The sequence below is a fragment of the Sceloporus undulatus genome, chromosome 3, assembly GCF_019175285.1.
Source record: "Sceloporus undulatus isolate JIND9_A2432 ecotype Alabama chromosome 3, SceUnd_v1.1, whole genome shotgun sequence".
Taxonomy (NCBI): domain Eukaryota; kingdom Metazoa; phylum Chordata; class Lepidosauria; order Squamata; family Phrynosomatidae; genus Sceloporus; species Sceloporus undulatus.
In genome coordinates this window covers 217,742,369-217,768,828 of record NC_056524.1, presented here as the reverse complement: position 1 = coordinate 217,768,828, position 26,460 = coordinate 217,742,369, and the positions used below count along the sequence as shown (strand labels likewise).

At 40.6% G+C, this 26,460-nt stretch overlaps 1 protein-coding gene across 15 annotated transcripts in view; it reads left to right on the top strand.

The window, feature by feature from the left end:
* Positions 1–26,460, top strand: part of KIF1A (kinesin family member 1A) — a 160,781-nt gene that overhangs the window by 120,712 nt on the left and 13,609 nt on the right. For 5 of the 15 annotated variants that reach the window (XM_042460689.1, XM_042460686.1, XM_042460685.1 and 2 more), the window contains 11 exons: positions 569–624; positions 4,514–4,622; positions 6,796–6,862; positions 7,410–7,494; positions 8,735–8,840; positions 13,507–13,533; positions 19,985–20,008; positions 22,823–22,937; positions 23,726–23,859; positions 25,547–25,608; positions 26,078–26,223. In XM_042460689.1, the coding sequence (XP_042316623.1) occupies positions 569–624; positions 4,514–4,622; positions 6,796–6,862; positions 7,410–7,494; positions 8,735–8,840; positions 13,507–13,533; positions 19,985–20,008; positions 22,823–22,937; positions 23,726–23,859; positions 25,547–25,608; positions 26,078–26,223 (931 nt within the window). The remainder of the gene's footprint in view (positions 1–568; positions 625–4,513; positions 4,623–6,795; positions 6,863–7,409; positions 7,495–8,734; positions 8,841–13,506; positions 13,534–19,984; positions 20,009–22,822; positions 22,938–23,725; positions 23,860–25,546; positions 25,609–26,077; positions 26,224–26,460) is intronic. The other 10 variants (XM_042460694.1, XM_042460690.1, XM_042460684.1 and 7 more) reach the window with 3 other exon arrangements.

Genomic DNA, 26,460 nt, shown 5'->3' with positions numbered 1-26,460 from the left:
CCAGAGGCAAGATATTCTACCACCACTCAGAGGGCCTTTTCTATCTCGGGCCCCATCCTTTGGAACTCTCTTCCGGACGAGCTCCGCTCGGCCACCTCCCTGGAACACTTCAAAAAGGGGCTTAAAACTTTTTTGTTCCAGCAGGCTTACCCCTAACATTCCATGTTGCCCCCTTCTCTCTCCTCATTGTTTTTGCAATTTTGTGCTAGTTGGAAAACTTTTTAGCTGGATTTTAACTGTTGTAAGATGTTGCAAGATTTTGTATTTTCTGTATTTTAATTTTGTTGTATATTGATTGTATTGTGTTTTTGGCTGTTGTGACCCACCTTGATCCCAGGAAAGGCGGGCTAAAAATAAAGCTATTATTATTATTATTATTATTATCTTTGTTATAGTTTGAATTTCTTGGGTAAGTGAAGTGTTGCAAGCAGTGTTTGTTTCCTGTGGTCCCATGTTCAAGTCCTACCCCAAGCACAATCTCCTGTTAGAGTCCCTTACTTTGGGCCTACAGGAATAAATTTTTCTTCACTGGGCTCTCCTCATTTAATTTTTTCCTTTGTCTTTACAGCCCCCTGAGACCATCCCGGCGCCATTTTCCTCGGGTCATGCCATTATCTAAACCAGGTAGGAGAGAGATTCCTCTTCATTTAGTCTTTATGGAAATGTAGGAATTAGAAACTGCTTGATGCAATGGTATCTCTTAGTGGGTTACACATAGTATACTAATTAAACATAATTGAAAGAAATGCATAATACAAATGTAACATAGTAAATAGCAATTTGCAGTAGTATGATAGCCAATGATGAATCAAGGTACACTTGTGTAAGTGGTATTTGTGTTTCTGGACTCTAAGCGTTATTGATATTTGCCCATCCATTTAAACATGTTAAAGATAGCTGCTTTCCAGGTTTAAAGATTCTTTTCCTTGCATGTTAGTAAGCCATTGTTTCGTTTTTATTGTGATTTTTTAAGTGTGTTATTGTTTTGTATTCCTGACTTGTTTGGTCTTTCTATGCGTTTTGTATACACTCTGATATCCATTATTAAAGGGCTGTTTTGAATTACTTTAACAAACAATAAATAAAATCATATAGCAGTATAATTTCATTTTATTACATCTTGCCTTTCTGCCACAAAAAGATGATTGAGACACCTAACAACAATAAAATACATGCTAAAAACAACTTTAAAGCCATGTGACACATTTCACATAGCCTATTTCACACATTTCATAATGTACTTCATTTCCTAGCACAGAATCAGTGCTGGAATTATCCCCTATGTTTTGATATGATTACAAGAGGTTGCAGTGATGTCTTGGATACCTCATAACATCACTAGCAGTGAGGAAAGATCCTTATTACATTTGTCTGCCTTTTTGTCTGTCTTACCTATCTATGAATGACTTAAAACCTGTTTACCCCACTATTCAGGCAAAATGGGTTCTAGCCTGTCTTACAAAAGTTCAGTGATAATAAGATATTACCTACTGCACACTTACAATCTAGGACACACACTTTTTTTGCAACTTATTTATTTATTAAATTACAAATATTACAGTTATACATGCATATGTGCCTGTGCATGAGGGTGTGCGCACGCGCGCACACACACACACATATAGATAGGCATGGTCAGTGGAAAGGCCAGAATAACTATTTCTTGCTGTCTTTCTGTCAGCTACCAAAATCCATTTTATCTCAACAAGCTTTTAAAACAGAAAGTTTTTAAAGAACCAGTTAAGTGTTTAAAACTGAACCATTTAAAATTATTTTTTATCTTTTCGATTGCTTTTTTTCTTTTAAGTATTGGTCTAAATTGTTTTAATACTATGAATGATTTAATTCCATTTTAATATTAACTTTTTGATATTTTAGCTGTATTATACTTTTAAATTGTAAGTCACCTTGAGTCCTAATTTTGGGAGAAAGGTGGAATACTGATACTAATGTAAATAAACAGGCATATAAACAAAATCATCACTGAATCCCTCTCTCCCACAACATTCAGTGAATGAGGCAGTCCAAAAGCTGCCTCAATCCTTTGTGAAGCAAGCGGGACAGGATTGTCCATTTCAGTTACCTGAGATTCTGGCTTGCTTACCCAAGTACACCCAAGGGTTTTTTTTTGGGGGGGGGGGGGATTTAGCATGGACTTCTCTATTGCATCTTCCTCTCTAGTCACCAGACTCATTTTCTGCTGAGAATTATAAAAGCTTGGCTGGTCTCTTTTGAATATTGTGTATTTGAACAGCATACAATCTTTTAGTTCATAGGAAGCGGGGCAATATTTTTAGATACTGGATAAGTTACTTGTTTCTTTTGTGCATCTTGCTTTGGCTTCATGTATCCAGGCAAAATTGTTTCATTTTGTCTTGCACCTTGTTTGTCTCTCCCTGCCACATGTGAAGAACATGAGGAAGCTCTTCAGAAATTGAAGGGTCTGGTACCCCACATGCTTGCTAGCCAACTCCTGGAAGCATTTTCTGGGCACATGTTGTCAGCTGCCAACACTGCCTCCTCCTTCCTGATAAAAGAGGGGAAGGAACCAAACCCTGCAGTATCCATGCCCACTGTGACCTGTGTTGTGAGAAAGGCACAGAAGCCTGGTTGGTCCTCTGGATAAAGCTGTGGAAAGACCCAGACTCAGGGTTCTTGCCTTGGGAGAGAGTTCCTTGGAAACCAGACTGGACCTGAGAGGCCTAGAACTGGCACAACATGCCATTCTATCTCAGAACAGCATTGCTTTGCTTGTTGTACCCACATTCAGAACTTTATCGCACCGGGTTCTCGGCCCGGCCTGGCAGGAAACGGAAACGAGTGGGGGACGGATTTTACTGCACACACCCGTCCCTCACTCGTTCCGTTCCCCCTCTCTTCCCTGCCCATTCCATTCCAGAGGGAATGCTTTTTGAGAACTGTTCAGAACAGTTCTCAAAAATTTCCCCCTCTGGAACGGATTAAGAATGGAAGAGAGGGGGAACGGAACGAATGAGGGACGGGTGCGTGCGGTAAAATCCGTCCCCCACTCGTTTCGCACTCATCCCTACTCCTTCCGTTCCGTGCTCAGAACGGAACAGAAGGAACGGAAGGAACGCAGTGCGATAAAGCTCTATGTCTGTATGAAGGCTTCAATCAGTTCCCAGTACTTGTGAGGAATGACTGATCCCTGAGTCCATGGACCTTCCACTATGCTATATGCTGTGCCTACTGTGTGTTTTTCCTGCTACCTTCTACTGTGTGTTATTTGTGCTGGTCATCAGTGTAGCCTGAGGAATGCAGTGAAGGTTATTCATTATCTGTTCATCTCTTACATTCTTTGTCACTTTTTTCCTAGAACCTTGTGACATTATAAAAGTAAGCTGAGATGCAGCAACAGGGCGGTGGCTTTCTGTTTAACTCTCCACATGCCCTTGAAGCACTTCTGTTCTATTCCTGGGGCAGATGGTCATAAATGCATGTCTTTTGTCTCACTGGAAAAACCCATTTGGAAAAAGGCACACTTTTACAAACATCTCCCTCTGGAAGGAGAATAGAAGTGCTGCAATATCATGCAGGGAGGTAAGTAGAAGCTTCTTCTGTCTTGCTGTCTTTTGTAATGCAGTAAGGCTCCTATTGTTTTGGAAATGTATAGTGGTCAGCATCATGCACAGAATCTTAAAGAATAATATGAGCAAGAGAGGTATGACATCCAAATGACATTTCTGTTGTTCTGGGCTATTTTCTGGCAATTCTTGGCACATTTTATTCCCAACCTTTGATGGGTTTATTTTTAATTCTAATACATACCAGAACAATATGTACCCTTCTCTTCTCCTCTTTTCTTTTAAAACCTTTAAAAGAGTTATAAAACTGTAGTGTGCCAGTGAAATATACTTCTGTGACTCTAAAACATTTTTAAAATATCAGAGAACATAAAATTTGACCACCATGCCATAAGACAACCTGAGCAAACCATGCCTCATGCCCTACAAAAGAATAGAATGAGTGGAGGCAGAGGTGAGAACAACCAGCAAAGCCCAGCAAAACCCAAGGAACTATATTATAAGAACTCACACATCTTTAGAATGTGAAAGACTCTGGGTTTCAAAATTAAGGGACATATACTGTGGATCAAGGGACATCTCTCTCGACCTGCCTTAATCAGGCTGATTTCTACAGACTCCAAGGCTCTGGCACAACCAATCTCTTTAGAAAACATTTCAAGAGTAGCAGTGTTGGTCAGAAAACAAAAACAACAACGAAACCATCATGTGTTGATACTCTTGTTGGGACAACCAAAATACACAGAATATATCATGAAAATTCCATGAAAAAGATAGCTCTTTTAACTGTTACTGACACATTGAATGCAGGGTGCAGTTTGATCCTTAGACAGTCACAGCAGGTGGGTTTTGCTGTCCTATCCCTTTCTGTGTGATGGAGTTAATTCAAATCCCAAACTTATAGTAGATAAATAGCTTTTTCGTTGCCTCTATCATTGCCCTATAATTGCAATATCTCTTCTTTGCAGTGCCTGCAACCAAACTGAGTGCCATGACAAGACCTAGCATTGGCCCCTGCCAGTGCAAGTATGATTTGATGGTCTTCTTTGAGATCTGTGAGCTGGAGGCCAATGGCGAGTAAGTGGCCCTTGCAGCTGATGGAGGGGTGGGTAGGGGCAGATCTTAGTTTCTATTCTAAGAGCTATGATCACCAGAGCCAAAAAGAATTAAAATATTTTTCTCATAACTAAATATACCAATTTCTCATAACTAAGGCCTGTTACAGACAGGCCAAAATAAAGCTGCTTCGAGTCACTTTGGAGGTATGGTATTTCAATGATGCATGTGTCCTAAGAGTCCAAAAGCCGCACCAAAGCTGCACTCCAGTCCTTAGAACTGGTGCATGGCTTTGGTGCAGCTTTTGGGACTCTTGGGATGCAGCCTCATTGAATGAAATACTATACTCCAAAGTGACTCGAAGCAGCTTTATTTTGGCCTGTCTGTAACAGGCCTATATATACCAATGAGAGGAATTTCTGTCAGTTTAAAATGGAGAGCCATTAGATGAGCATTTGCAGATACTGTAGATTGCATCTGTCTCAAGTGAGCTCATTTACAAGCTATCTTTTGTCTTTCTATGGAGTTAAGGTTGGAAAATGACAGTGACTATGCTAGCTAGAAGCTGCATTACAAAAAAAGTAATTTTTCAGTGCTCTGTTGTGTAGCTCTGTTATACTGAGTCAAACTGTTGCTTCATCTGCCTCAGTAGTGTCTGCATCAGGGGTGGATAAAGTGCAGGCCCAGGGCTATTTTTGTGGCTCTCAGATCCTCCAGACTCTCCTGACTGTCTTCTCTGAGTCTAAAACAAAGGATGTGTTGCCTGTCCTAGAAACCTCCAAGAGTTATTCAACTTTTCACTGGTTTTAAATTATCCTGTTTTAAGTGATACATGATTTAATATATTTTAAGCTTTTAAAATTATTATTGTTTTAAATGGTCCTGGATTCTTTTTCCTTTTTCTTTTCTTTTTTTTTTTTTTGGTACACTACTCAGAGATCTTGGATATACTTTTTTAAAATAAATATACTATTAAATAGGCCATAGCACTGTACCGTCTGGCTACCCCACCCACTTTTTGATGTCAGAAAGCACTCATTTTTTGAAAACAGAAGTAAACATCTAGCCATATCCATATTTTTGTCTGAACTTTGTTTTGGCTTTGTTTGCAATTTTGTGGACCCCAGAAGGTTTTGGGAAGAACATTGGCTTCTGAAACTTCTGCAGTTGGCCAGACCCCACTGACTGGCACTGGCTGTCTGGGATTTCAGGCAGAAATCTTTTCCACCCCTATCTGCAGACTCAATGTACCAAACCTGGGACTGTTTGCATGTGAAGCGTATAATCAGTTATTGAGAATCCACAACTCATCTTGTTTCTATTTGTTGACAAAGCAAGTACATTAAATTTCATGATGTAGGTGGGCTGCAAAATCTATTCAGAGGATGGGAAGTTGCAAAGTAATGGAATAGGAAGAGTGCTGCAATGTCTCACATTCCACAAAAAGTTAAGGTGGTTAGTTCCAAAGTAGGGCAGCTCCTTACCACTAACAAGCAAGGAAAATCCTACAGATGTGTATCGATAATGGACACAATTCTTCCCAGGCAAATGCAGTTTTAGCTTTCCAATTGCCTCTTGCACAACTATGCAGCTCACAACTACAAGACAGAAACAAGACACATATTCATATAGGATTGTACAGAGAATTTGGGATAAGGAATGTGAATACAAAAATCATGCTGGGGTAAAAGTTGAGAATAGTCGGGGTGCCTTTTCAGGAAGGAACATAAATATGCTCCCTTAGTGGGTCACTAGTAATACAGTTGGATATCCTCATGCACTCTTTGTCTGGGACTAATATATGCAGAATGGATTTTTTATCTATAAATAAAGAGATGTGTGAGAGACCTTGCATCTTGGAAGCATAGGATGGAATACTATGAGAAACCTTGTACTAAAACTGTTCAAGAAGCCATGGAGAGAGAGAGAGTTAGGAAAGGACTTGGCAGCAAATCAACCCCTTCTGCAGTGTGGGCCCTTTGGAGGGGTTATGACTCAGAGCCAAATGAGAATAACACAAGATGGTTGCATTTTTGATGCAAGGACAGTGCCAAGCTGGCTTAATGGCAAAAATTCCCTTAGTGTGCTTCTGTAGACAATACAGACAGTGATGACAACAGTTGCACATACCTTGTTTCTGGGGCTCTGAAGTTTGGATATTTGCTGTCCTGTCTCACTGGCATTTATTTTCCAGCTATATTCCTGCTGTTGTGGATCACCGGGGAGGAATGCCCTGCCACGGAACCTTCTTGCTGCACCAGGTATTTTCTGGCCTGCCCTTCCATGCCTATCAGATCCACCCCTAGTATTAGTCTGAATTTTGAGAGAGTCAGTTTTTAACCCCATGATGCTGTGCCAGTACAATTCCTGCAAGAAGACAAGCCACCAATACAATTAATAAATAAAACACAATAATATTGCTTTTCTCATTAACTATGCTTTGTCAAGAGAGAAGGTAAGAGAATTCTGCTGAGCTCTGCACTGCTGATTGCCTCCTTCACAGCAGTCCTGTTAAAGGTGATATTCTGTAATAAAATCACACACACACACAACCTGTTTTGGCAAAGCATTTGCTGAGGAAAAGTGCACTATATGGAATGCACTCCTCCTATAAGATCCTGTTTGAAAGAGCTAATCTGTAGTGGGATCCATCTCTTTCTCTTTCTTTTGACCAATGGTTTTTTGCCCTGACTGCTTATATGTCTTTTTGAAAAGAGCAAAAGTTTTGCTCAGTGCTACCCATTGCCTGCTCACAGAACTTTTATCCACTACAGTATCTCCTTTCTCTTTGGGCATATTGGCTGGCAGGGTATCCAGAGGAGGATCACAGTGACCTTGGTGCATGAGACAGGTAGCCACATCCGCTGGAAGGAAGTGCGGGAGCTAGTTGTGGGTAAGCAAAATTTGTTTTTGCCTTTTCTTGCCAGTCTGAGGTCAAACAGTTGTCTCAACTGAGCAGCCCCATATTCCTAAACAAAGTCATTGATTTCAGAGAGGCTTGTGGATACAAATGCTATATACAAAGAGCCAAAAAAAAACAGGAAAATGGACACTTCTGTTGGTTTTGATGCAGCAATATTGTATTGGCTTCCAATTCAGGTACACAGAGCCTACTCTGGCTGCCTGGGTCTTACAGTGGTATGCAGCGCAATGAAAGCCAAACTGATGTGCATGCCTGTTGTGATGAAGAGCAACAGCTCTTTAGCTAAAACTCTGGTTTAGAGGTCTGTGTCAAAGTGGATCTCTTTGCCTCTGAAAGAAAATTTTAAATGTTGGTCAAATCAGAGTGATATGCTAGGCTTCTTTGTTCCATGGGTAGCGCAAAGTTATAGGGTGATATGTAGAGGTGTGATCTGCTGTGCAACTTTATCTTAGTGGAGTGTGGTGGAATTTAGGGTTGCATATTATCCTTAAAGTATCACTACCCTTGAAAGCATAGGGGCCTTCCACCTGGCCAACACCAGTGCTGTTGCTGAATTTCTAGTTGCTGCCAGCAAATGCAAGCTCAGGCTGAATAGAGCTCAATTATAATAGCGAGCTCAATTATAATGGAAATGGCAGTGCACAGATTAATTTCCTAACATGCTGCCCTCCCCGTCATATCCATACTCAACCTGGACTGTTCCACAGCTGTCTGGGAGACTATTATGATGAGGAGGGCAACATGTAAAGAGAGTCATCCCTACATGCTACCCTCCTCATTTAAATAATATGATGTCTACACACGTACACACACAGTTGACTGGTGCTGTGATTCTAAATACCAATCAACTTTAGCAATAACATTTATATTTCTATACTGCTTAATAGTGAACTCAGCACTCTCTAAGCAGTTTACAGTCTGTAAGCTAATTGTCCTCAACAAGCTGGGTACAGTACTCATTTTACCGACCTATGGAAGGATGGAAGGCTGAGTCAACCTTGGAGCCCTGGGACTGAACTCACAACTTTGTGGCTGCAGTACCAACATTTAACCACTGCACCACTAAGGCTCAACTTTAGGGATTGAGGAGATATAATGAGAGCTATTACATAACGAGGGGACATTTAACTTCATCATGTGGGAAGGAAGCAGCAATGTGTACATACATACAGTGGTAAAATTAATTGCATGTGGTATTTTCTGTCTGCAGGCCGGATCCGAAACACCCCAGAAGGAGATGAATCCCTCATTGATCCCAACATCCTCTCTCTGAACATTCTGTCATCAGGATATATCCGTCCTTCTCAAGATGATCGGTGAGACTGACTAAACATTTTTCCAGCATGTGCTCATCTAACCTGGGGCAAACATGGTTTCCCTGTAGGTCTTCCTGTGGTATTTCTAGTGAAACCCCATCCTATTACTACAGCACAGCCAGTGGGCTGAAGCCATGATGAGGCTAGCTGAGTATCTAGCAGAGAGAAAGCCAGTGGGATTCAACATATTTTCTATGACAACTTACTTTGACTGATAAGAGGTTTACCGGTCTGATAGTTGACATTTGAGATCCATGAGCCTCTTTGGCCATTCACATTAACTACATTCACCACAGAACATGCAAAAGACTGGAGCCATATTAAAACTGTGGAAGCTGCCAGGACAGACTATTTGGCCATCCAGCCCAGTATTGACTGGTCTGACTGGAAGAAGAAGTCCAGGATTCCAGGCTATGTCTTACCTGACCCTTCTAACTGGAGATGGCATGAACTCAAGACTTTCTACATGATAAGCAGGTGCTTGAATACCGAGGGATGGCCTCTCCCAATATGCATAGGGTTCTTGGATTTGCCATTGGGGTACTGCTCAGAGTAGCAACAATCACACAGTTACATTAGAACAGGCCATCAGACATCTCTTTTCTACACACAGGAAGGACCATTTTAAACTATGATCTGAGAAAAGTGAAAGGCTAGTAGCTTTCCCTGCTGTGAAAGCATACTAAGCTTTAGTATAATTTGCTTTGTGAAGCCAAAGTCATCTTCCAGGTCAGCAGCATAGGACTATCTGAGAAACAGTTTTGCTATGCAGGGATTGTCCTGTCCTGCATGGTGACAAATGTCGTAGCTTCCAGGATTAGCACTGCATTGTAACTGGAGAGGCTCTTGTCCCCATTCACTTAGTCATGGCTTTAGCGATATCCCATTAGTAAACCACTGCTCTTTTCTGCTTGTTCACCTTCCCAGTCTCCATGTGGCTTGGGTAATATGAAAGACATAAACAATGGGGGACAAGTCCAGGAGATGGCAATGAATTGTGACTTTGTAATTCATAAAACGAAGGGCTTAATTTGGTAGTATATGTTGGAGAATAATACCTCTGTGTTAGGAGAGAAGCATGTAGACAACTGGAAACCATAGCACAACCTTGTTTGCACTTTTTTTTTGTGGGGAGGGTAATTCCCTTCTCAGAGTGACCTATAGTTGTGAGAGTAATTGATTATTACTGAATCATCCCAAGTACGTCTTTCAATACTCACCTCCATCCAGATATTTAACACACATCATTTGTCCTGATCTCCAGCAAAGGCTCACTCATCACAAGTCAATATGAGTAAGCTGGGAAATTATGAAATTATGACAGGGAGGAGTGCAGATGAATTTCAGGGCAAGGCAAAGTGTTAGTCTGCTGTGCATACAGTGTGAAAAGAAGTCTACAGTGAAAGTCTGAAACAAAAGATGAACTGTCTAAGGTGAGTCACCCTGGGTCAGAGGCAATGTGTAGTTGGATGGCTGTGTTGAAAAAGAATTAAAACTTCCAGTTTTTGAGTGGTTCTTAATATTCAGTTCAAAGAAGTCCTCCCATCCAAAATGATGAAATATAAAATGAAAACAAAACAAAACCTATGCAGGCAGCTAGTGTACAGCAGTGCCACACCATTCACCCCCCCCCCCAAATAATAATCTCCTGTTGATTACAGTGAAACAGATGGAATGTATATAAAGGCGCCTCCAAATAGTAGCTTCTTCAGTTATAGTAATAGCAAAGTCAAAAACAAAACAAAAACAAATTTGTCAGGAACAGGAACAAACTCACCTGCAGTCATGGGTGTTTGAAACTCTTGTTTATGGTTTTGCACAACTATTCCTATTCCTCCTATCTAATCATGCTAATATGCTTGTTGGCAGTAGAAAGCACAGCAAGCACCTGGTTTGCAAGTTTCTGGCTTCTTTTATGCTGTCCAATTGTAAGAGAACTGTGATCACTGAAGAAAGCTGACTTCTGGAGATAGTCATAGTTGTGCAGTAGACCTTGTCCAATAAAATAAGACCATGTCTTGGTGCTCAGTACTATAGGGTAATTCCAGTTCTGGATGGTGTTTGAGATCTCTCTGCTGCACCCTCCCTCAGCCTGATGCCTTCCAGATGTGCAGAACTTCTACTTGCATGATCCCCAGCCAGCAAGTACCCGTATTTTCCGGCGTATAAGACGACTGGGTGTATAAGACGACCCCCAACTTTTCCAGTTAAAATATAGAGTTTGGGATATACTCGCTGTATAAGACTACCCCTCTTCCAACGTACACCAAAAGAAAAAAAAATCAGATTTGATTTCAATATGGTAATTTTAATTCAAATGCTTATGACATGCAGGTACTTAGCAGGAAAACTTGTTGTATACAAAGCCTGCTTGGACTGGTCAGCTCTCCCTGCCTGCCGAGCCCTCCCTGTCTCCAAGACTATCAGAGCAGTGTTGCAAACATGGCTCTTTTTTCCATACCCTGGGCATCCCAGATGCCTGCAGCTTGCTCTGCCCTTCAGTTACATATACGGCGACTGCAGATTCTCCAGTCCAGCTCAGATGTTTCAGCACCTGCCCTATCAGATGACACCCGGCGTATAAGACGACCCCCAACTTTTGAGAAGATTTTCCTGGGTTAAAAAGTAGTCTTATACGCCAGAAAATACAGTACATTGGCCATACTGTCAGAGATTATGAGAGTTGTAGTTCAACACATCTGGAGGGTGCCAGGTTGAGGAAGGCTGCTGTGCTGCATATCTTGTGAGTTGTCTTTGTACAGCTTTCTTGTGAAAGCTGAGCAGCTTTTGGCTGGAGACACAACCATGATTTTTTAAGCCAACAAGCAGATTATTATAATGTTGGTTTAGTACATATTTATTTACTTATGTAAGGAGCCCTGGTGGTGCAGTGGTTAAATGCTAGTACTGCAGCCACAACGTTGTGAGTGCGATCCCACAAGGCTCCAGCTTGAGTCAGCCTTCCATCCTTTCATAGGTCAGTAAGATGAGTACCCAGTTTTTGGGGTGCAATCGGCTAACACATTGTAAACCTCTTAGAGAGTGTTTAGTTCACTATGAAGCGGTATAGACATGTCAAGTGCTACGTGCTATTACCATTTTTTAAAATTATAAAATCTATATAACATTTTTATTCACAATTCTCTGCCAAATATGACATCCAAAGCAGCATCCATCCTGAAAACCAAGGTTTTAAACTGCAGAACATCAAGAACAACTAAAAGGTTCTATCCCAAGCTATGAGACACTTGCCAGGGAAATGCGGGAAGGGTAGGAATTACATACACAAACACGTTCATGTTTGATTTTTCATATCTATGCCTGGTGTATGAGTCCTCTGCTTATCTACCTGTATGGATGAAAACTGAGGTGTTGGCTGATACCACAGACCTGTCAGAAAAGACTGACAGATTTGGCAGAAAGAGAAGGAAAATGAAGGGGAAGTCTGCTAAAGCAACTGAGGAAGACCATGGGAAATTCCAGATGCCCCATCCTTCTATTTTGCATGGGCTTTGGGGGCTTGCTTTGAGTCTTGATGATGCAGGAGTGAGAAGAGCTTATGTGCGGGAATATGCCTAACCCACCATGCAAATGTGCTGCTTTGGCTCCTAGCTTTGCTATTATGTGTCATCAAGCTACGTTCCTAAAGACCAAGCAACTGCCTCTTTTGGTCACAGCCCGTTTATCTTGAGTTCACTCAAGATGTCCAGCACAAGAAAAAAATAAAAGGGCTTAATTCTCATAAACAAGGAGAACAACTCTGACATTATTTAATGTGGTGGCATTAAGCCTCCCTGAACCTATGCGTGGTAGCACATGCTCATCACTTCTGAGTTAATAATTCCTCAGATTGAACAGTATGACATCTGTGCCTCACTTAGGCCTTCTGAAGTCTGTTAGGCAATTCCTTTCATTCTTGACAAGGAAGGATTACTTGACTCATGAAAATACACTGTCAAGAAAATGGTAAACTGCCAGTGCCACAAGGGTTTTAGTTTTTGTTTATTTGCATTTGAGGACTTGTTGAAAAGGTTTTGTTCAACACAAACTGGAAAATAAAATCAATATGCTTTCACAGAAGAAAGGGTATTTTAAGCAAATACATTTTTCAGTGCAAAAATGTTGGGTTTTACACACAAAGTTTTTGCAAAAAAGTCCCAAGATGAAAAAGAAGCAAAAACCCTTTAATATTGAATAGAAAGTCTCATAATTTGGGACTGTAGAAATAAATTTTTCAAAATTATTCATTCTTGTGAGAATGAAGTGAATATTTACACAACCTAGAGGACAGTCCTTCTGTTAGGCTAGTCTTTCAAAATAATGATATATCTACCCAGGGAGCTTTACTGACTGAGCAGAGAGCTGAACTCCTGTCTTCCCAGTCCAGAATCAATATGCTACCTGTGACATGGCAGTTGCTTTCGGTGCCAGATGGCTCATTCACACACCCGTGTCTTTGTACCTTTATCTGAATGATTTCAGAACTTAGCAGTTTTCTTCTGCAGCTTTGTGTGGCCTGCTGGAGAACAGAAAGGTGCTGTTTGTAGGGTTTGGGCTTTTGAAGAGCTGCAATGTGGAACTGCTGCTACTGCTACTGCCGTTGCTACTGCTGCTGCCGCCACCCATTTGGACCACACTAACCATGTGATTGTTTGTGTTTTTGCAGGCAGTTTCTTGATTCGGATATGCCTAGGTATTATTTGTTCCCTTCCCCATTTATTTTTCTGTACCTGCTCCTTAGTTCACCCTCACTCCCACCCAAGTCAGCATTGTGGCTAACAATGCTACACACTGAGCTTCCTTCCACCTGCCCAAATACACTGGCTTCTTTCTGTCTTCTTATGCATTGTTGGGCTTCCTTTTGTTCCATTTTGTTACTTGGGTTTTTCTGTTTGGGTTTCTTTCCTTTCTTTCTTTTTAAAAATAGCATTGTCTTTTATTTCTCCTTCTCACATGTGCTTTCTCATAAACTTTTGTTTTCTTTTGTTGGCTGGGTTTTCTTTCTGTATTGCTACTGCCGTACTATTATTTTTTTACGTATCCCCAAAACATGCTGGCCCCCTCTCGGCTCTTGGCCATGCTGAAAACTCATCCCCTGCAGCCAGCACTGGCACAAAGGCACTTTTAGAGATCTGTAAGCTGATGCAGTCTGCATGACAAGCTGGGCTGAGTGTGATGGGAGTATGGGAAAGTGTGTGAAAGACAAACAGGAAAAGATACAGATTTCACAGGTTGTCTGGGAAGGAGTTGTCTTGTGATGACAGCTTCTTCAAATGGGTTAGTGAAGGATTGTTGATCCAGTCAGAGGCAGCTCCACAAACGCAAGGGTCAAATAAGCAGCAACATAGGAAGAAGCGGAAAGATTAACCGTTAGAATATTTTAAACTAGATGATACATTTAGCACAAACGCCTTTGTTTGTCATAACATGTGTTTTTCTTCACACGTGTATCTTACATTTACTGTGCTTTGTTGTTTTGTGATTGTTGTTAGAAAGTAAACATAGGCTTAATTTGTAAGCCTGATTGTTGAAGCATGGATAGCTGAGGAAGTCATGTTACTGAAGGGGAAACAGATTAATTGTAGGGAATGTACCTTTAGTGTCTAATTTGTCCCAGATAAAATTATAGCAAATCACTACATGAATGTTGAAGCTATTGTTAACTAGACAAGTTGAGCTTTAGGGTGGAATGACTGATTAGAGTTCATTAAATTGCATAAGTGAGGAGATTACACTATAGTGGCTTTCCCTGCAGTCCCACACTGATGAACCCCTCCCCCCCAGATCCATTGGGCTACTGCTTCCACAATCCCCATCCAACTTTGTGACAAAATAGTGCTGGGGCAAATGGTAGTAGGAAGAAGGGAAATAACAATTCCATCAGCAGCATCACAAACCCATTCTGCACTGTTGACTTTAGGTTAGTTTCCCGTTTGAAAAATGCCTCTCTTGGCCCCCAAACAGCCCAAAGGACTCAGAAATCACAACGGATTGCTCCCACACCCAATAGGGAGCACCTTGAGGCAAAAACAAACAAACAAAAACACATTTTTGTGTAAAATAAAATCACGGATGGAGAGGCTAGCAGGGGTGGCCAAGATCATGAGAACAAGTCATATCAGAAAATGTCTCCCAAATATGGTTGGCATTTTTAAGGCTGAAGATGCTATATAATGGTGCTAGAATGAAGTAATATGTGGTTTATTACTTGCATGTGTCTAGTTTGTTGAGCCCTTTGGTGCTAGACTTCATGCAGTCACTGTACCTTATTTATTTATTTATTTATTTATTTATTTATTTGCTTTTGCAAGTACTCATTCAGAGATATGATATGTCATCCCAGTTTGGGATATGAAGAAATCTCACCATTGGGTCTAGTGGCTACTGGGTGCCTCAGCATGTCAAGATGGTATCATAGGATGCTCCATTTCCCTTGGAGATAGAATCATAGATTTGGAAGAGATCCCAAGGGCCATCTAATTCAACCCCATTCTGCCATGCAGGAACACACAAAGCACCCCCTGTGACAGATGGCCATCCAGCCTCTGTTTATATACTTCCAAAGAAGGAGACTCCACCACACTCTGAGGGAATGTGTTCTACTGTCGAACAGCCCTTACTGTCAGGAAGTTTCTCCTAATGTTGAGGTGGAATCTCTTTTTCTGTTGCATCCATTGCTCCAAGTATTGTTCTTTGGAGCAGCAGAAAACAAGCTTGCTCCCTCCTCAGTATGACACCCCTTCAAATATTTAAACAGGGCTATCATATCACATCTTAACCGAGTTTTCCCCAGGCTAAACATCCCCAGCACCCTAAGGCGTTCCTCATAGGACATGGTTTCCAGACCCTTCACCATTTTGGTGGTCCTCATTTGGACACGCTCCAGTTTCTCAACATCCTTTTGAACTGTGATGCCCAGAACTGGACACAGTATTCCAGGTCAGGCCTGACCAAAGCAGAATACAGTGGCACTGTTACTTCCGTTGATCTAGACACTATACTTCTATTGCCTACAATCACATTGACCTTTTTAGCTGCCGCATTGCACTGTTGACTCATGTTCAACTTGTGGTCTACTAGGACTCCTTTCACACGTAATCTCATTCATCAGCTCCAGTATGTTTAATCACAGTTTCTTCAATTAGTGCAAAATATAATTTGTATCAAATTCCTTTGTCTTTTTCCCTTTGGGAACCTAAGCACTTGCCCCCCACATATAGCAAGCTCAAAAGGACAAGCTGATGATCAAATGACAAAGCAACCCAGCTAGTGCTTTGCTACCTCACCTCTGCTGTAAGAAAGAAACAGTTTTCTCATTTTCATCACTCTACATTTTACAGAGATGTATAAAGCCCACTCTCAAATATGTGCATCCCCCCCCCCCCGAGACTAACCCATCCATACCTCAAGCCTGTATTTTGATATGGTTCACATCAAGGAAACATATTTTTAAGTTGTCTTTTTATTCCACAAGACTAAAACAAATGGGGGTTTCTATCTCTAGTTCATTGCTGTGAGTCACTGTTCAAACAATTTTGCCCAGAGAATAACAGCACTTCCAGAACACCAAAACAGTAATATTTGGAAGCATCTAAGACATAAGCAAGAGTAACAGCAGAGCTGAGGTGAAAGAGTCTAAATAGCAGAAGGAGCAGATAGCTGAGAAATGCCAAGCTCTCTCTCAGCCAGGCTCTGATACTGGAAGTTAATCTGGGTGGATGGTGGAGAGAAATCACTTTCAGGGACAGACTGTTGACAAGTGAGACACAGTTAAGGGAAGGTCTAATACACCTGTCCCATATGTTTGCTCTTGAAATCAAACTCTGCTCTTACTTTCTGTCTCTAATAAGACATGAGCTAATGGAGCACCCTGCCCCCAGTTTTAGCCCATGCATGGGAAAAGGGAATTTTGAAAAATGAGTGGCTGAGGAGACATGATTTAAATTTTTCCTTGTTGGGAGTAGTGGTCTCAGTTCAGGTTGGAGGCTCCATATATATTCTTTGCTATATATCCTGTAATTTGGGCCTCTAACGACTGCTATGAAAGCATTTTGGTAGATGTACCAGCTGTATAAGGTATATGTTATATATCAAAATGCCAGCATTTATATTATGGTAATACTTCTTTAACCTAACAATTGCAAGGAAATCTTGGTACCAGTTTTGAAAACATTTTCTTCATCAGCCAGATTTAATGGGAGGTGGGGACAATTTGGAATAGTTACTTTCTTGATCTACAACTCCCTAAAGTGACAATGCTGGCTATGGGGGTCTGGGATTTGTGGTCATCAGAAATAACTGCTTGGAATCCTGAGCCCACCACATTAGTTTTAGAAAGAGGAAGTGCAGGTGAGGTAACCATCAGAGCCAGAGATCTATAGCACTTCCAGGACTCAGAAAGCTAAACACTGCTGATATCCAGAATCTAATTATTCTTCAGGCTTTTTCTTTCACATTTCCAAATTATATTCTTCACCAGCTTCTTATGTGACTATCAGATATTTCAGTGCTCTCTGTGTGGGAACCATCAAACATAATTAGCTTGCTATAGAGACTTGAGAGAGGAGAATATGTGTTATAAGTAGACATCCATATGGGTCACACTCTCATTCTCAGAGGAAGGCAATGGCAGCCCTCCCTGTAATTACCCTCCACCAAAGAAAGCCTTATAATAGAGTTGCCAAAAGTCAGAAATGACTTGAAGGCTCACAGCAACAAGAGCATACATATAAATGTATCAATAAGTATAAATAATAGTTAATTTGTGGCCTCTGAATTTCTGTCAGTGTTCAAGAGCTTATTTTCTGTTCGAGCAATTTTAAGCCTAATTTTTCAATTGGATTTCTGTTGCAAACTCAAGATAGCATACTGAAACCATGTTCCATTTTAGATTATTATATGAAGTAATCACAGGTAGAATTACCCTTGAAGGATGAATGGGACAGACAGGTGTTGTACATGCTTGATGTTAGGATGGAGATCCTAAAATTCCAGCCCCCAGATCTATTTGACTTTTAATGATATAATGTGATTTGCGAGCTCTCCTCATTTTCCGGAGACATTTGGATTTATTTATTGCGCTTACAATTCCTCATCTTGCTGTGGTGGCTCTGCATGGTGCCCCTTGCTTGCTCCACTTTGTTGATCAGGACACACTGACGTTGGGATAAAATGATGCAGCCATTTTGAAATCAGCTTATCACAACTGAAATACAGTTTAGTGACCAAGTACTGAGTCTAGCATTAACTGTGCAGTAAGATTGCCACTTCACATGCTTAAGTTTGAAACAGGAAACCACCTGGGTATAAACAGATTATGTGGTTATTGCCAGAGCTTGAGAAAGTGTCTTTACTAGCCAAAGGATTTTCAAAGTTCTAGATGCTTTCCATGCTAGTGCTGCAGCCAGGGCCAAGCAGGAGGCCTGCTTCCTCTTCAACCTTCCCACCTTGTTCACCCATCTGTTGCTCTGGTCTGATACCAATACCATGAAGAATGCATAGCAGATGCCACTGCATGCTTGCAGACTGGCTCTCTGACAAGCAAGCAGAGAGCAGCAATGATGAGGAAGAGGATCAGCTATTGGCAACAATGCTGGAGAGAAAACATATTAACTGATAAAGAGGGGCTCATTGAAGAGTGGTCTCCCATTTCAAACATTTTAAATGCATCACAGGACTGAGCAGAAACAGCAGCCCTCCTGCACTGCCATAATAATCAGCCCTAGTGCATCACTCTTAAATTGAAATACACATTTAATGAGAAGGTAAATCTTATTGAGCTCAGTGGGATTTACTTCTAGATGTTGCATGCATTAATACTGAATGTCTTAGGCTGCATGTTTTCTTATCAGTCTGGGATTACGAAGCCTCTCATGGGTAACTACCATAACAATACACTTTGTGATTTACTAACCTAGGATAACAAAATGTTTTATTGAAAAAGAAAAGGCAAAGTTTCTAGGATAAGACAAGAAATGAATGCACAGATTCAAACTCATTGCTTTGTGTTCAGTGCATGCAGCCTGATTCACCATTATAGCTTTATGTGATTAACTCAGACTGGCTTTGTTTGAATAACTTCGTGAAAATGTGTTATGTTAAGGACCAACTGCAAAATCTTTCAGCCATGCTTTTTACTAATGAACTGACCTGGATCTCTGAGTGCACCTTCTGGACTAGATCCCAGGATCTCCCTGCCACCTGATCAGCAAAATGATGTATTAGCTACGTTGTCTATTGAAACATGTACAACTGCTGCTTATGGAATTTCTTGATCATGTATTTCTCCATGTTTACAATTGTTAATAATAGTAGCTGTTCACAAAAGAAACTGTACTAATAATATATATTTCTGATGTTGTAGAAGGGCCCAGCACATAAGAATCCAGTAGCTAAAGAGCATTTATGTATGAGTAGGGGCTGGATGAACACTAAGATTTCTCAGTGCAAATACACAGAGCACATATAAGAGTGTCATAATTGTAATTCTTACTCTGAAGCTCTCACATCAGCACTCTGTAGTCTTAATGTCTAGATTTGTAAGGTATGCTTAGTGGCATTCCCCATGAATATCTGGACTGTGTAAAATTGTGGAGTCCTGGATTGAAAAACACACCTCTCCATTTTGATTTGGCATTTTTCTTGAGGTGTTGACCAAAAGCTACTGAATATGTAAATGTACCTTGCTCAGGTCATTGTAGCTCCCTTTCATACCAAAATAAAAATCCTGACAAAAATTATGTTCTACTGGAAAAAACCACTTGCTATTTCAGCCTATTGATAACGCAGGGTATTGAAGCCTACGTAACTTGGATGGACATGGACATAAGACAGCCTACTAATAAGTGAAAGTAGAGGGTTCGGGATGTGAACATTCAGGCAGGATTTCATTTGGTGACTTGGATTCTTTCTGCCAAAGAGAGTGAAGGGAGAACTAACTTTTCTTCCTTTTGCTTATCCACCTGTATCAAATCCACAACTAACTAAAGCTAGACTCTGTTCAAATCCCCATGCACCCTATGCAGCTGCCTCTCTGGGTAGCTTTTCACAAGACACCATATAAACAATGCTTTCTGACATTTTAATTTTTTTGTGTATGTGTGTATATGTACATGTGTTTGTCTTGGGTTGCCTTCCACTTATAGCATTTCACTTGGAAATGACACTAGGTATTTCTTTCTCACTTTTCTCTCACACACTTGCTTGGTCTGTTCCCTTCTGCTTTTCTCTCTTTCTCTTCTCACTTGTGTCCTCCCCACTTACTTTACAACCTTCCCTTCCTTACTTTCTTCCTACTGGAATTAACCTATCCTCTATTAGCTTGTGTCTCAGTGAGCTTAGTCTCAGCTCTTTTGGTTTTGGTATTTGCAAGATGGCTCCAGATTTCTTGATGTGAACATGTGATGTTTAGAATGGGATGGTAACTGTACACCAATCAGTAGTCAAATCCTCTTGAACAAGAGCCAATGTCTGTATATGAGAGCTGGACCTGTTGTAATGTATAATCTTTCAAAAGGAGGCCTGGCATCTTTGTTTTTAAAAAGAGGCTTCTGACTATGGTTGATACAAGTTTGGTGAGCTGTGACAGTGGAATGTCCATGTGGAAATGCTTTGAAATGTGAGGATGCTCAGACAGAAATGAGAGATTATCCTGATATTTTGATTACTTTCTGATATATAGTTTCTAAAATGCTCTTTAATTTAGTGAATCCAAAATGTCAAAGCTGAGCCAAAAAAGACTCTGCAAAAGGGATGCCATCATGTTAGAAAATGCTATTCAGAAACAAGAGGAGTGAGTTGGTATACGAATGCTGTATTATGTTAAGCACCAGCTATAGTGCCTAGGGATGATGGGACTTAAACAAGACCAAACGACACCACATTGAGGGGAAATTGCTGTATATAATCAGAATTGTCATCTGTTTTCAAGGCTTTGGCTCATATGTTTGTTACAGAAACCCTAATTTCTGAATAGGGTTGGGAAAGAATTTCTTTATGACAGTATTCATTTCACACCTTCTAAGATACACTGCAAGACAAAGCACAAATTGCCTCAGAAATTCACACATTTTGATACTTGTAGTGTATTTCAGAGAAAAATGATATTTACAAAAGCATGTGCATTTTAAAAATACAAATAGCTGAAATGCACCCAAACTGTGTGAGAAAAAAATGTATACCTTATGGGAAATGGGTTTGTGAATTTCCGTGGAAGAAATAAAAATAAAGTCGTACAACATAATACAAAATATGGGACAAGAATGCAGCTAGAATGCAGAGAAATACAGTGAAATCTAGACTGAGAGTATTTCACATCAATACTTCAGAAGTGGTGTAATATTATAAGCCCTATTCAGAAGTTCATCTGAATATGTAGAATAATTAATGGGGATATGGACTCGCATGCATGCCAACCATGCTCCTCAAATGTCCCCAAGCATCTGGCATGATCATAAATCACCATGCATTGAATGCAAAGGTCTGTAGAGGGCTTTGTAACTGACTTTGAGTGAACATGGGTTATAGAGTTCCTGTGATCCTCATTAGGCAGGGTTCAGTCAAATGTGATTGCAGATTTCTCTGCAAACCTTTGCATTCAGTGAGTGAAGATCTCCAACACTGACAGTTATGTGGAAACTTTAGCGGGCGGGGGGGGGGGGGGAGCACCCATTTAACCTTCCAGATGTTCAAGTGAATGCCTGAACATGGATTATATCTATAACCATTGTCAGAAAATATACTGGGGATTTTTATACCGCTGATTTTTATTTAGTTAATACAAAACCTGGCCAAATGCACAGTTTTCTTCTCCAGTACACCCAGATACTTTATGTGTCTGGTTTTGCAAAGCAAAATGCTTTGAATATCAGTGACAAATAGGAAGACATTATGGGAAAGATATGCCTAGGGATAAAAACATTTGCCTATCATGCTAAGTATGCCTGGTACATGGATTTGTGGAACAGTCCAGTAAATTCCTCCGAAGTGAATAAATAAGAGATTGGAGAAATAGCCAATTTTTTAGGGTTTAGGCTGGCCCATGGATTTCTCTAGAGTATGGCCAACTGTGACTGTATGTAGAAAATAATCAACAAAAGGAAGTAGCTGAAACATTTATGGACATATCAAACTTCTAAAACAGGTAATATTCAATGTGTGAAATGCCAAATACTTCTGAAGAGATGGAACTGACTTTAGCACTGAGCATCCTCACTCTTTTTATTTCCTCCTCACCCCCCGAACTTGCTTGCTAAAAATTAGTTCTTCCTTTCAATGGAAGGAAGATAGATTGTGATATGCTATACTTGACTGAAGAGATATGGCCCTGGAGTGCTGTATTCAAAATCTGAAAATAATTATTTTTGGATCAAAAGAGGATATTTTATTTCTTTTTTTAAACAACAACAGCATGCTTTATTACTCTCTGCGTCCCTCCACTCTTGCTTCATCTACTATTTTCCATGTTCACTATCAGTAGGCATCATTAAATTATATCCCAAGATAAGTATGGGACAATAGATCTGTGGCATTGTTGTTACTGCTTACAGTTATTTTGAAAGAAATAACTTCCTAGCTTTCCTATCTTGTAGCTGTAGCATTTCCAGAAACTTGTTCTCTATTTATTGCAGAGTCTAGATGGCAGAATGCCAATTGTCTGTACAACTGTCCTTCTATCACTGTCTCTGGCACCTTGTTGTTTGTCACAGCTTAAGCATATCCAAAATCATCTCTGTCTATATATAGAAAATATCAGAATTCATAGCACAATGGTTTCCTTGAGAATTCCCACTGGTGCCTTTTCAAAACAAGGAAAGTGTTGTTGACCAGAGCACTCCAGGATGGCTGCATCCATTCAGCCCAAAGGTGTCTGTGTGTGTGCATGTTTGCATATTGCTGCTGCTAATATAATGCTTTTCACGTAGTTCTGTTGGTTGGTGGTTGGTATGGTTTTTTTAAACAAACATTTTGTTTTTTCTCTGCAGGACATTTTACCAATTTGAGGCAGCCTGGGATAGTTCCATGCACAACTCTCTGCTACTGAATCGCGTCACCCCATACAGGGAGAAAATCTACATGACCCTCTCTGCATACATTGAGGCAAGTGTTCACCAATACTTTATTATCACACCCTATAAATTTGCCACATGAAGATAGGTTTTATAGAATCATAGAAGAGATCACAAGGGCCACCCACTTCAACCCCTGCCATGCAGGAATAGACAATCAAAGAACTCTGGACAGATGGCCATTCAGCCTCTGTTTAAAAACCACCACACTCCGAGAGAGTGTGTTCCACTACCGAAAAGCTCTTACTGTGAGGAAGTTCCTCCTACTTTTTAGGTGGAATCTCTTGTAGTTTGAATCCATTGCTCCATGTTCTAATCTCTGGAGCAGTAGAAAACAAGCTTGTTTTTTCTTCAATATGATGTCCTTTCAAATATTTAAACATGACTAGCATGTCACCTCTTAACCTTCTGCTGATTATTATGATTATGATAACTGATTAATTGATCATTTAAAAATAGCTAAAAAGCCACCACTGTTTGTTTAATAAGGAGGGAATATATTTAGCCAGTAGCATTCTGCAGTCCCACTGTATGTATATAAGAGAAGAAAAGATGTAGCAGTTTTGTACGCTTGTCTTGCACTCTCAGATTGTCCCTATGTTGTATCCCTCTAGATAGTAGAAGTGTAAACATTAATGGGTTATTGAAAATATACCAATGACACATGCTGCAGAACATAATTTTACTCTGGAAGAATTTTACTTTGGAAAATTTTTACTTCACTCACACTACCATCTGAGACTAACTTATTGTGTAATAACAGTCAAAAGGATCCTGAGAGGGTGACATCTAAAAACTAGTAAGTATCTTCCTTTTCAGATGGAGAACTGCACCCAGCCAGCTGTGATCACCAAAGATTTCTGCATGGTCTTCTACTCCAGAGATGCCAAACTCCCTGCTTCTCGATCCATCCGCAATCTTTTTGGAAGTGGAAGTCTACGAGCCTCAGAGAGGTAAAGATGTAGCTCCTGCTTTTCCTTCTGCAAAAGAAGGATAGAGTTAAGCACAAGGATGTCACTTTTGATCTACTGGAAAGGAAGCATACGTGTGAAGATCTCCGTAGAGGTTATTGATTCTTCAATAAAATCACATTTTTAGCTAAGAGCTGTTTGATTTTCATATGAACCCTTGGTTTGTATTTGAGTGCGTTCAACATCAGGAGGAATAAAGTACTTTACTATTCCAAATACTACACATGATTACCACTGGCTCTCAGTTGTTGCTGTTTTTATTACTATTATTATCATCATCCTTATTTATAGACTATGTTTTCCCTCAGAAAGAGAAGTTGTGTGCTCCTTGTAACTGACCCCATTAATTGTTTGGGTGCTGCTTTTGAGGCCTGCTGAAGTTTCAAACATTTCTCCAAAGCAAATTCACATGGAGCACATTAGAGTGACACAATTAACATGTAACTAAGGCAGTACAGTGGTTCTATATTACTTCCAGAATAAGATGCTTATGTAAAGGGATCTTGTAGCACCTTTGAAAGTAAGGCCCTGTGCAGACTGCCCATTAAGGCCGGCCTGGGAGAGGAGTCAGGGCATGGCATCCACATGACACACACCCAGCTCCACCTGACACTGCATGCTGCTCCGCAAGGTGTGCGGAGTCACAGCACCCCTAGTGCTGTGTCCACATGATGCAACACCAAAGGAGTACCTTAAAACTGTGGTGCCACAGCTATTGAGCCCTTTCCAGTGGCATGATAATCTCCTTTTTGTGCCCTGGAAAGGCCAGTTCGGGGCCGTAGCCTGCGGTGGCCACAGCTCCAATCTGGCACAGCTGAAGGCACCTGCACAGCCCCTAACTGAAAGAAAGAAGTTGGTAACATAAGCTTTCATAGACCTAAGTTTACTTCATCAGATGCATGGAGTGAAGTGCCTTGCAAGAAACTATTACAGTTGTGAATAAGCTGGTTGTGTGTGTGAATAGCAATAGAAATGCAAAACTTGTAGGTACAGTGATGAGATGACAAATTAAGTCACCTCATCACCAAAGGCAGGAGGAAAGATGTTGCCTAAAACCAAGGTGAGATAACCATAGGAATGGTGGAGGAAGTTATTGGAATGTAATGTGATGCCAGCTGGGTACCAGAAAGGAGATGTGATAAACTAGCCAAGAGAGGCCTCATGAAGCTGAAGTGTTAACTATTGTTATAATATGTGTAGTGTGCCAGGAAACCATTGTCTCTGTTTCACCTACTGCTGATGGACTGACATTTGTGGATATATTCCATTCTGCTGTTCCTTGTTAAAATCTTCCTTTGCAGTTTTTTCTGTTCAAGAACTGCTGTTCTGAGGTCCGTCTCACAGACTTAAGCTTATGCTACCACGTTCTTTCAGTTAGTTTCAAAGGTGCTACAAGATCCATTTCCATACTGATCATACTAACAGGCTATGTCTTTCAATTCTACCACCACGTGATGCATATGTTTCTGAGTACTTTTTGCTGGGGAAAATGAGTGTGAAAGTGCTGTTGCTTTCATATCCTGCATGTAGGCTTCCCATAGGCTCCTTGTCAGCCATCATTCATTGAAATGCTGGTCTTTGGCCTAATCCAGCATGGCTATTTCCTTTGTTCTTATGAAGAGCATTTCTTCTGTCACCTTGGACTGACTTTTCATTCCCACCTTTGCAGCAACCGTGTGACTGGGGTCTATGAGCTGAGCCTTTGTAGAGTGGCTGATGCTGGCAGTCCAGGTGAGAAGCTCCTCGTTACCTTTGGTTTCACTTTAAGAGGTATCTGATGGAGTGCTAATTAGCTTTGCCATTATGACAGCTCTGTAGGAGATACTGGAAGGAAAATTTGGAGAGAAAGGAAAGGTCAGCCTGACTGTTATAACATAATTGATTTCATTTGAGTGAACACCATGGTTCCATTGTCTCTTAATTCCCTAATCACAAACATCTGCAGTGGGACATCTTCCTGCAGGGGCAGAGAATCCACAGTTTGCAGTTAGCAACTTGATTCCCTGTAATCAAAACTCTAGTTTCCATGTCAACCATAATTGGAGTGCATCTAAAATTAATAAATTAAACATGCAGATTGGGCATGAGCAGAGCTAAATAATGAAAATCATTTATAGATTTTATGATATCAAGTGGTATTGAAGTGCTACAAGTAAATAAGTAAATAAAAAAATTATATCTGGAATATTTCCAAACACAGGCATGCAAAGGAGACGAAGGCGTGTACTTGACACATCTGTGGCGTATGTCCGAGGTGAAGAGAACCTAGCAGGCTGGCGGCCCCGTAGTGACAGCCTCATCTTGGATCACCAGTGGGAACTGGAGAAACTGAGCCTGCTGCAGGAAGTAAGACTCACACCCTGCAATTCAGGGACCCACCTTTTCACATGAATCTACTCCATGCTCATGTGGATGGGATCAGGTGTGGAGGAGTTCAGGAAAAAATTAATTACAATAACTGGTTTCTGTATATACACCTTATTAAATACATTAAATACCTGGGAGAGGCGGGAAAATATAAATAAATTATCTTCTTCTTCTTCTTCTTCTTCTTCTTCTTCTTCTTCTTCTTCTTCTTCTTCT